The sequence below is a fragment of the Carlito syrichta genome, unplaced genomic scaffold (assembly GCF_000164805.1).
Source record: "Carlito syrichta isolate Samal-C Ts95f unplaced genomic scaffold, Tarsius_syrichta-2.0.1 Scaffold303626, whole genome shotgun sequence".
NCBI lineage: Eukaryota > Metazoa > Chordata > Mammalia > Primates > Tarsiidae > Carlito > Carlito syrichta.
Window position 1 is genome coordinate 849,889 of NW_007247722.1, and position 11,771 is coordinate 861,659.

General features: G+C 33.3%; 1 protein-coding gene across 3 annotated transcripts in view; it reads right to left on the reverse strand.

The window, feature by feature from the left end:
* Window positions 1-11,771, reverse strand: part of INTS13 (integrator complex subunit 13) — a 36,618-nt gene that overhangs the window by 16,665 nt on the left and 8,182 nt on the right. For all 3 annotated transcript variants that reach the window (XM_008058786.1, XM_021712727.1, XM_021712726.1), the window contains 4 exons: window positions 6,120-6,322; window positions 5,630-5,710; window positions 2,942-3,032; window positions 1,468-1,596 (listed from right to left, as the gene is read on the reverse strand). In XM_008058786.1, coding sequence (XP_008056977.1) covers window positions 1,468-1,596; window positions 2,942-3,032; window positions 5,630-5,710; window positions 6,120-6,322 — 504 coding nt within the window. The remainder of the gene's footprint in view (window positions 1-1,467; window positions 1,597-2,941; window positions 3,033-5,629; window positions 5,711-6,119; window positions 6,323-11,771) is intronic.

The following is an 11,771-nucleotide window of genomic DNA, read 5'->3' on the forward strand; positions in this document are numbered from 1 at the left end:
ATAACTTGGTTTTGTTTTCAAAATAATAAAATTGTTAATTATTCATTTTGTTTTTCAAATAAAACAAAATCAAATACATTCAACAACAATTAGCTAAAATAACGTGATAACTTATTTAAAGATGCAATAGTTTCCCACAGCAACATGAACTCTATTAAAAACATACTGGCTATTAAGTATTTAATGATTAACATAGATGATTAAACCAGAAGTTTTGGAAATTTTTTCTCCAAATCATCATCTTGCCAATACTTCCAATTCACAAATATAATGTAATTAAAATAACTTACATAAATTGAAAACTAGATAGTTGTTAAAAAAGGAAGTAGCATCTTTAAATACCTACAGTGAATCAGCAAACATCAATTATATAAAATAGCAAATACAAACTAATAAACAAGTATAGTAACTTGTTTTTACTAAATAGTAAACACGAACTTCAATGTTATCTATTTACCAAAGACAAAGACTGAAGAGTCACACCAGTAGCACACAAATATGATCAAAGTTACAAGCAAGGTATTTTTCTTTATAATACATGAAATTATATATATTAAAGAATATCTAGTATGTTATTTTACTTACTAATTGCTTCTGCATCCAAAAGATTTTATAGTGTAAGTGTAAAATTTCTAGAGAAGAATTTATAGTGTAAAATTTCTAGTGAAGAGTTATCCAATGGTATTAAGATATTAAAAATGAAAGGATTATATTTCTCATTCAATGTAGTGTTTTTGATATAGTGGCAAAAAACTGAAACTGAACTGTAAGACAATCAATTTAAATTTTTAGATCTAGTGGCTACTCTATATTTTAAACATAATCAATACAATCAAATTCAATTTCACTCAGTAACAACTCATCTAAACTTACTGTGGGCCAGGCACTATGCTAGCCCCTAGACAACTTAATGATAATATAATGAAAATGAACAGGTAGCAATAGATTCTTATGAAAATCCACTAGTAAAATCGTATGACTCACATCTTTCAACTACAGGGCAACAGACTAATCTAAAACTATGAGCTATTTTTCCCTAGTTAGACCTTTTAGCTATAAACACGTTTATACATATTGGGTGAGGAAGAACAAAAATAGAAAATAAAAAATCCACTGGAATAAGCAAAGTAAGTAAAATCTAATAACACAGCTGTCAGGAAAAGAATCACAGAAAAATAACTTCACATAGACTGTATTTTGATGAAAATAATGAGAACACAATTTTTTTTTTAAAGTTCACGTAACATGTTCTTTTTAGAAAGAAAAAAACAGCATTTTGTTCTGTGATCCTTTCTGGTTGCTTTTCAGTATTTACTGACCTGGTCAAAGACACTGAATGTGGGCTAGCAAAACAGAAAATATGGTATGGGGAGAAAAAGTAAAGGTCCAATTAAAATAAATAATATATGTCAAATATTTAAAACGCAAATCAGAGCTTTCAAAATAGCAGGAAAAAGAACTGCCTACCTTCATTGGAATATTTGTAATAGTAGTTGAAGCCAGGTCGAAATGCTGTTGTACTAAAATATTCAATTTGGTAGCAAGATGACGTCCTGCACGAACACTATGAACTTCGCTGGTTAAAACTGGGGACAACTACAGAAAAGTATGCAAAACAAAACAAAAAAACCCCCACAAAATATTAATTTATTGTAGCCTAGTGCTAAATATTTATTGCAATCCATAAAAATGAAGTCTTTTTACTTTTTAGAATTTAGAAAAAGTAAAAGGTCCACAAATTAACCAGGATAATTATTTTAGCAATACACTTTCATGCATTCATTCAACACATACAAATTAATCAGTAAATTCTGTTGTAAACTCTATACAACAGAAACTGTGAGCCATCAGAGAATGCAGCAGTGAATGGACATAGTCCCTGTCCTCTTGAAACTTAGAGTGGAAGAGTCTGTTATTTAAATATTTTTAATGGATATTTTTTACTTCTATTTATTTATATGCAAAATAGATGTGAAGTAACCCACAGAAAAAATAACTTATTGTTTGAAGAGAATAAAACCTTGCAGATAAAACTAAAAAATGTTGAAACTGCCACAAACATCTCATTTTTGTCACCAATTAATGAAGCAGCCAAAAGTTACTTATAATAAAGTAACACAAAAACTTACCCATTCCAGGGCAACAATATTTATTTTTAAAAAATTATTTCATTATCACAAAGTAAAACAAACATATTGTCACATTATCAAGAGGCAGAAAAAAAATTAACACAATGATAGCAATAATGACTCAAAAATACCACTTTACTACAAAAATTCAGAGACTAAGGTAATACTTAATAAGTTTATATTAAATAATGCAAAGTTAAAAGCAAAGACCTAAGAACATAGATATACCTATGTAAACATATACATTTTTCTAAACATAGATCACCTACAGAAAATATTGTGATATAAACCCACTTAGCAATCAACAGAATCATCTTTTCCTTTAAAATTGTTCAAATTTATTTAAAAAGTAAAAGAAAGGTTGGAAAGTAAGTTTTCTCACCTCTGAATGTATAAAATTAATTTCTTTATTATTGGAGTATATTTTTGTGAAAGAGGATACTGCTTTTTTAATAAGAGAAGATTTTTATAGAAAATAGTCATTAAACTAACAAATTCATTACAGTAACTAAAATTTTGGGAAAAATATAAATTATGTATTGTTTTTCAAAACATTTTAATGAAATAACTGTTAACAAGCAAGTTGAAGAGAAAACACTTCAAAACCTACAATTATAACATAAAGAACCAACTGAGATGTTTTGCTGCACATATTTGTTTGCTTTGAAGACTAAATGTTTTATTGGCAATGTGATCATTTTAATGCTAATTCTTGAGTAATTATAATTGTTTATTTTTATTAATTACTAATAATTATTCATTTATTATTACTAACTTACAATGATCTTTTCTTCTATTATTTGTACACTTACCTCTTTTTTAGGACGATCAGATACAAGGCTGTCTTCACCAACTGGGTAGGTATGGATCAAGACCAACTCACATTTTTGAATCTGCATGAGGCTTAAAGAGACACTTTTCACTTAAAATATAGGAATACACAGTATGTAAAGAATTAAGGTAGGTTAAACCCTTTATATATTAAAGGTTTTATATACACTAAAAGAGTTTATTGCTAAAATCAGATATAACTATTAACACAAAAGTTAAATGTTAGAAAAAAGACAGTGAATATAACTGGTATACTTGTATGAACAGTTAATACATCAATTTAATTCAAATGCAAAAATGATCATATTCTGTGTTCTTAAAGGATAAAATAAAAGAACAATTCTTACGATCAAATATAATTTTCAATAGATAACTGCCACAGAGAAAATGAATATTTGTGTATTAATTTCCCTCGTACTAATGTCTTTAAGGACAAAATCAAGCAATGCTAATCATTACACATAATTGGTTAATTCCAAGAATACTGGAAACTGGTAATGCCAAAAATTTCCTCCAATTTTTTATTTTGAAATGTCCAGACCTATAGAAAAGTAAAAAGAAAAGACCTATTCAATGAACACTTGTTTATACTTCACCTAGATTCACTGTTAGCTATATTTGCTTTCTCTATGTACCATACATAAATATATGTACACTTTTTATTTTATTTTATTTTATTTCTTGAGTTGGAGTCTCACTCTGTCACCCAGAATAGAGTGCAGTGGCCGCTACCGGCCACCTCAGCCTTGACCTCCGGCGATCCTTCCGCCTCAGCCTTCCAAGTAGCTGGAATTATAGGCGCACGCTACCATGCCCGGCTGATTTTTTTGTTTGATTTATTGTAGAGATGAGGTCTCACCAAGTTGCCCAGGTGGGTCTCGAACCGGCGGGCTCAGGCAATCCACTCAACTCAGCCTCCCAAGGCATGGGATTACAGGCTGAGCCACCGAGCCTGGCTAAATGTATACTTTTTAAAAATGTATCCATTTGAGAATAAGTTGCAGAGGACATGATATTCCTAAATACTTCAGTATGCTTCTCCTAGTGCGAATAATCCTAATCAAAACAATACCAAAACCCACCAAAGATAATTAAGAATTGCTCACTCTAAAACAGTCCATGTTGCAACTGTCCCAAGCATGTCTTTACCAGTTGTTGACATAACAAGAAATATACTTATTGGTCTCTGCCTATGCTTCCTGGCACAGTGTTCCTAAAACCCTTGTAGCCTCCTAAGTGATAAAAGGTGGCAGGAGTACCTTTTCCTCTAATATTTGGCCTTTGATCCCAGTTCTTGACACACAGCTCCTAAATGCCTTAGAATTTTCTGGATGATGCAGAGCATCTTTTCTTACAATGAAACAACTCTTGGTGGGATCCTGGATGGAGGCTGGTCACCAGAAAGACCAAGCAATGATTAGAAGGTTGGGAGCTTTCAGTCCCACTTTTCCACTAAAAACTCCCGATGCAAGAGGTTCTGAGAGTTTCTGGGTTGGTACATACATCCATGTGCTAGGAGGGTGACACACCCAAACTCTACAGGGAAAGAAGCTCCTGCATTTGGCACCCTTCCAATCTCACTCTATGTACCCATTCATCTGTATCCTTTATCAGATCCTTTATAAGTCAGTAAATTTATTGTTTCCCTGAGTTTTGTGAGTCATCATAACAAATTACTGAACATGATGAAGAGGTCGTTGGAACATCCAATTTATAGACTAGTTGGACAGAGGTGTGGGTAACCTGAGGAACCACTACTTGACTTTGATGTTTGAAGTGGGGTACATTTTGTGGGACTGAGCCCTTAACTTGTGGGGTCTGCACTGATTCCAAGAAGTTTCACAGTTGAACTGTGGGATGCCCAGTTGGTATCCAGAGTTGGAGAATTCAATGGTGTAGGAAAAAAACCAAAACACTTGATCACACATAAGTACTAGTGTGAATACAGAGGGGAAAAAAAGTGTTTTTTCTTTTTTGAGTTGGAGTCTCACTCCATTGCCCAGGCTGGAGTGCAGTGGCATGCTCACTGCCACCCCAGTGTTGACTTACTGGATTCCAGTGATCCTTCCGCCTCAGTCTTCCAAGTAGACAGAACTACAGGCCCATATTACCATGCCTGACTAATTGTTTTTTGTTTATTGTAGAGACAAGGTCTCGCCAAATTGCCCGGGCCAGACAATCCACTTGCCTTAGCCTCCCAAAGTGCTGGGATTACAGGCTAAGCCACTGAATCCGGCCTCTTTTCCTTTTCAATAGCTTTTTTTTCTTTAATGCACACAATGCAATTAGTTGTTATGTTTAGCTTTGGATACTGAATAATGCCACCAAAAATTTGCATATTTTATAAATGTGCAACACAGACTATAAGAATTAACCATCTGTTCTATGTTTTATAATGATTTATTTATTATATGCATTATAAACTTGTGTATTTTTTATTCTTCTGACCACCTTTCCTGTGGCGTAAAGTGAAATACTAAAGTAAAAGGGAAAATAGAAAAAAAAGTTTCTGATTAAACATACATTTTTTTTTTTTACGAATTTGCTGAATCAGTAAATAATTCGAGAGAATACTACCAACCACTTTAAAAATTACTGGAAATAATTATAACGAAATACATATAACTGTGAAACTGAATATATTTATTTCATTTATGAATTATACTCACTGATCTGAATTTGCAGCAAGCTTGTTATGTTCATGAATTGTTTCCTGGACACAATCTTCAAGCATTCGCACATGACTATCACTATAGCATAAAAAAGATATTGCAAATTTAAGGAAATAAACAGTAACAGAATAAATTTAAAACACTACTCAGTTGTACTATCCTGTTATAGACATTTAAAATTACTTCAGTAAGGACTATCTTTAGTGAGCTCATTCACACCACTAAACAACCAGATGAAAAACTAGTGAGAAAAAAAGTCATATTGACCTACATGATGATAATCTAAACAGTTTTCATTGAGATGAATCTTTACTTTAGAATTGAATAAACACAGTACTGAAAGGCAAAAAACAAACAAACAAACAACCAGAAGGGCCACTTGCAGTATGCTTAAATGTTAACATGCTATCTCTATTTTTTAAAATATAAACTGCAATAGGACATTAAAATTCCCTCAGTGAAAGAATTACTGTGATTAACATCCCACCTTTTTGCATTAGTAATGCAGATTATCCGTCCCCTATTTCCAACACGTTCTGCATTCTCCATGAGTAGAGTACGAGCCTCGTGTTGATATTCGGTAATTTTGCAGAGGGTTTCCACTGCAGCAACGAGACCATGCAGAATACTGCAGCACTCTGGATCTGCCCGAGGGTTAGGAGGTCCAACAGCAGCTAATGCTGCCATTAACTAAGTAAAAGGGAAAACAACCATATTGAGAACAGAATACGCACGTCAAAAATATCACAAGAGAACTGCAGAACAATGTATCTTAAACTTATTGTCACAACTATCCTTAACAAAATACTAGCAAACCAAATCCAGCAACATACAAAAAAGAATGATGCACCACAATAAAGTAGTATTTATTCCAAGAATGCAAAGTTGACTGAATATCCAAAATCAATGATCACAATACATATCAGTAAAATGGACAAAAATCACCTGATCATCTCAATAAACTCAGAAACAGCATCTGATAGATCCAAGAGTCTTAACAATATAAAAAAATGATAATAAATTAGGAACTGAAGGCACACCCTCAGGCAGATTAAGGGCATATATGAAAAATTCACAGATAACGCATACTCAGTGATGAAACACTGGATGCACTCCCCCTATAATCAGAAACAAAACAAAGATGTCCATTCTCATCACTTCTATTGAATACTGTTCTAGAAAGTCTAGCCAGGGCAATTAGGAAAGAAATATACAAGGAATCAAGACTGGAAAGGAAAAGATAAAACTGTCCCATCAATGTTACAGATGACATAATCTTTTTATTTTTTTCAGAGACAGAGTCTCACTCTGTCACCCATCCTGGAGTGCAATCATAGCTAACAGCAACTTTAAACTCCTAGGTTCAAGCAATTCTCCTAAGTAGCTAGGTCTACAAGTGTGAGCCAGTATACCCAGCTAATTTTTTTGGTAGAGACAGGTCTCATTATGTTGACCAGGCTGGTCTCAAACTCCTATCCTCCAATGATCCTCTTGACTTGGCCTTTCAAAGTACTGGGATTAGAAGCATGAACCACCACACCCAGCCCTGACATAATTTTGTATGTAGAAAATCCTAAGGAATCTACTAAAAAACTATCAGAACTATACAACCATCAGGGGAAAGCAAAGGACTAAATCTTTATGAGTTTAAATTTGGCATAGGATTCTTAACTATGACACCAAAAGCATAAGTAACAAAACAAAAAACAGATAATCTAAACTTGATAAAAAATTTATGTGCTTCAAGGAACACCATCAAGAAAGTGAAAACACAATTCATGGGAGAAAACATATGGAAGTCATATATTTGATAAGGAACTTGCATCCAGAATATATAAAAAACTCTTACCTCTTAATAATAAAAAGACAGTCCAACTAAAAAATGGACAAAAGATCTGAGTAGACATTTCTCTACTGATGACATACAAATGGCTACTAAGCAGATTAAAATATGCTCAACATCATTAGTTATCAGGAAAATACAAATAAAAAGCACAAATATGCCAAGCCGGTGGTTTAAGCTTGTAATTCCATCACTTTGGGAAGCTGAGGCGAGGGGATTGCCTGAGTTCAGAGGTTCAAGACCAGCCTGGGCAACTTGGCGAGACCTTGTCTCTACAATAAATTAAAAAAATTAGCTGGGCATGGTGGTGCCCATTTGTGGTTCCAGTTGATTGGAAGGCTGAGGTGGAAGGATCACCTGAGCCCAACAGGTCAAGGCTATGGTGGCCATGAGCGTGCCACTGCACTCCAGCCTGGGTGACAGAGTGAGACTCCAACTCAAAAAAAAAAAAAAAAAAAAGGCACAAGATAACACTATACCCACTTGCATGACTATAATTAAAAAGTCAGATAATAAAAATGTTAATGAAGATATGAAGAAATAGGAATCCTCATTCACTACTGATGGAAATGTAAAATGGTGCAGCTACTTTGGCAAACAGTTTGGCAGTTCCTCAAAATGTTCTATATACGTTACCAAATGACACAGCAATTCCACTTCTATGTATACACCCAAAAGAAATGAAAACATACGTCCACACAAAAACATGTACACAAACATTTATAGCAGCACTTTTAATAATAGCCAAAAGGTGGGAACAAACCAAATGTTCACCAACTGGCAAATGAATAAACAAAATGTGGTATATCCAAGCAATGGACTATAATTCAATCATAAAAAGAAATGAAGTACTGATATATACTACAACAGAGATGACCTTGAAAATCCTGTGAATACTAAGTCAAAGAAAACAGTCACAAAAGACCACTTATCATATGCCATTTACAGGAAGTATCCAGAACAGAAAAATCTATAAAAACAGAAAGATTCATGGTTGCTTAAAGCTGGGGAGTATGGGAGGATACAGAGAGTGATAGCTTAAATGTACAGGGGTTTTTTTTTTAAGTGATGAAATGTTCTAAAATTGATGATGGTGATCACTGCACATATCTGTGAATATATTAAAAATTACTAAGCTGTACCCTTTACATAGGCAAATTGTATGTTATGTGAATTATATCTCATAAGGTTGTCTTTTTAAAAAGAGTATGAGCAAGTACTTCTTAAATACACAATAATCTCATATTGTTTTGGCACCTACTTTCCAATTCCATATATTTTCAAGGATGAATAGAGGAAAACATACAAAATTCTCATGAAATATTCTGCTAACATAAAAGTTTGTAACTCTGATATTTTGAGTATCCGTTAGATCCTATACTACAGGAGAATTAATATCTCAAAAAATATTCTAAGGGTTTATAAAATGTCAGTGTAAGGCATAATAAGGAATATGCCTTACCAATAACCTTACTCCACAGTAAATGATTTTCCAAAAAAAAACTGTACATACGCCTTCAAATTAAAAAAAAAAGGAAATTCAAAGACAGTGTTTTCCATTAACATTTAAAAAGAAATGACAATTTTTAAAAATAAGAAAATCCTGAAATTCAGCATAATTAGAAAAAGTGATGCTTTTTAAACATAGTTTAATACTGTATAACACTGTTATCATTAAGTAAAAAAAAAAAGCAAGATGCAGATGTATAGAATATGTAATATTTTGTATAAAAAAGGAGAAAAGATTAATATTTATATTTGCTTATATATGTGTAAAGATACTCTGGCAGGATTAATAAAAAACCAATAATGGTGGGGGAAAACAGTAATGTGTTAGTAGTAAGTTGGTTCCCCCCAAAAATAAAAGCACTGATCTGTATTGTCTGCCAATTTCTAGAATTAAATACTCCCACCATGGCCAATTTCAAGCTGTAAATGTGGTATCACTGAATGCAAAGTTGTTAACACATTCACGACCAGCAAATTTTTCACTTTCCTAATACTGAGAGGAAGTGAAAATTTTTTTAAAAATCTGAGGCTGGTTGCTGGAAACTTCTGTCGTTAAGCACAAGTGAAATGGTCTTTTCTAAATTGTCACCTTTTTTCACCATACCGCTGAAAGTTGCAGACAAATCCTGAGTTTGCCTCAGACACCACTCTGATTCGCATTCTGTACTTTGTATTTTTATTCGGATTATAAACCCAAAAAGACAGCCTTCCACGATGAGGTATCATGGATTCATTCATGGAAAGTTTTTGTTCAGGTTTGTACACAGTGTTGAATTTATTTAAAACATAATTTATTACGGATTCAATTTTGCATAATCTGCTTGAGTTTGACTGCATTTCTGCATTATTGGAAAAATGCAAAAAATCGCAAAATTTGTAGGAATCTATTTCATGTCATTATTTTTAAAAATAAAAGTGTCACAATTGATGGACGTGTTGACCAATAATCATGTATTATGGTTTGCTTCACTTGTCCCATCAAAATATTCAATGCCAGAAATCTTTTCATCTCGGATACTGTTCTACGTTGCTCTACTTTTTTTATTTCTTTGGGCACTTGTATCTGTGGCGCACCTGATCATAATACCTGTTAGTTTCAGTTGCAGTCATTTCTATAAAATCATATCCAATAAATAGTTCACGTATACTTTGAGGATTATTTGGAAATACCTTGACACCTGTATTACCAATAAAAACTTCTAAGTTCCTTTTTGGATTATATTTTGTCCACTCAATGTCTGATTTGTTCTCACCAGTACTAGATTCACTGTGATAGATTATCTGCGTTATATTTCTTCATTTACATTGCATCATTACATCACTATCTGACTCACTATCACTAATAAGTTCACTGGATTTACCTTTGCCCTCGGAAATCTCATCAGCATATATTTCTTTATTTTCCATAATTATGGGAAATTATTCTTAATGTTAAGGTTTGAAAGCCCTGTAATATCAAAATACAAGTATACTACACTAATCAACAAAATAATGACCAACTTGCAATTTTTACCAACTACATAACTCAATAACAACATTGCGCAGTTGATATCCGATAATTATCTCAATTAACTTCCTCTCTCCTTGTCTGACTATTCATTTTCAAGCAAAATATAACAACACAGGTTGTTATATTTGCAAAGACATAAATTTACGTCAGCAGCAACCAGGAACAGAATTTGGAATGATATAATTCACATCAGCGGTTGCAAATGAGTTAAGAGATGCACAGGCTCAGCTCTCCTAAATAGGTATAAGCAGGCCCTAGAATACCACTAGCTTGGACTGGAATGAAAAGCGGGAAACTTTCAAGGTATATCTTTTATCTTACATATAGACACACATAAATGTATACATATGTACACATATATGTATATAAGCTAAACTTATTTTTAAATCACATGGGTGGTGCCTATTCTTAAAAGCTGATCAGAAAAGAAAAAAACTGTTTATAAACTACTATATGAAGTCCCTGGTACAGAGAAGCTCAATAAAATTTTTCAGTAGAGTGGTGCTATGGTGAAAGCAGCAGAAAGAAATCTTAACTTTTGGAGTCAGACAGACATAGACTGAAATTCTGGCTCTGCCTTTTATTAGTTGTGTGACCTTGGCCAAACTCTTCTAGTTTTTCTCCTAAGCTGAAAAATCAAAGTAGTAATAGAATCTGTCCCATATGAAAGGGCCACTTTCAAACTTTCTTTAATTTAGCCAACAAAAACAAGACCAAAACTCCTGAAATCTGACAATTTTTTGTAATAAAATTTAAGATGTATGGGATAGAGTTATATATACTAGAAGGAGACTGGGACCTACCAATATAAGTCAATCTCTGGCTCCTGCTTGCCTTCAGTTCGTTTACCTGCACCAGGAAGGAGCTAAAAGGCTGGCCAAGATTCTTCTAGCCATACATTCTGCAGTCAGTCTACTTCACTTGTTATTCATTAAAAATTAAATCAGGAGTAACAAGTCAAGTAGACACTAGGGAAAGGCTAGACATGGATAACCAAAGCTAAGCATTAAATATGTTTATACAGATAAGACTATATGTAATTTGTACAAAATGTAAATTCTTTTATATGATCTTGAACACCAGTGATCTTCTACACAGTGGCTTTCATAACTAGAGATTCCCACTTCATTCACAATTTAAAAGCAATGGCCGGGCACAGTGACTCAAGCCTGTAATTCCAGTACTTTGGGAGGCTGAGGCAAGAGGATTGCCTAAGCCCAAGGGTTTGAGACCAGCCTGGGCAACTTGGTGAGACCTCATCTCTACAATAAATAAAA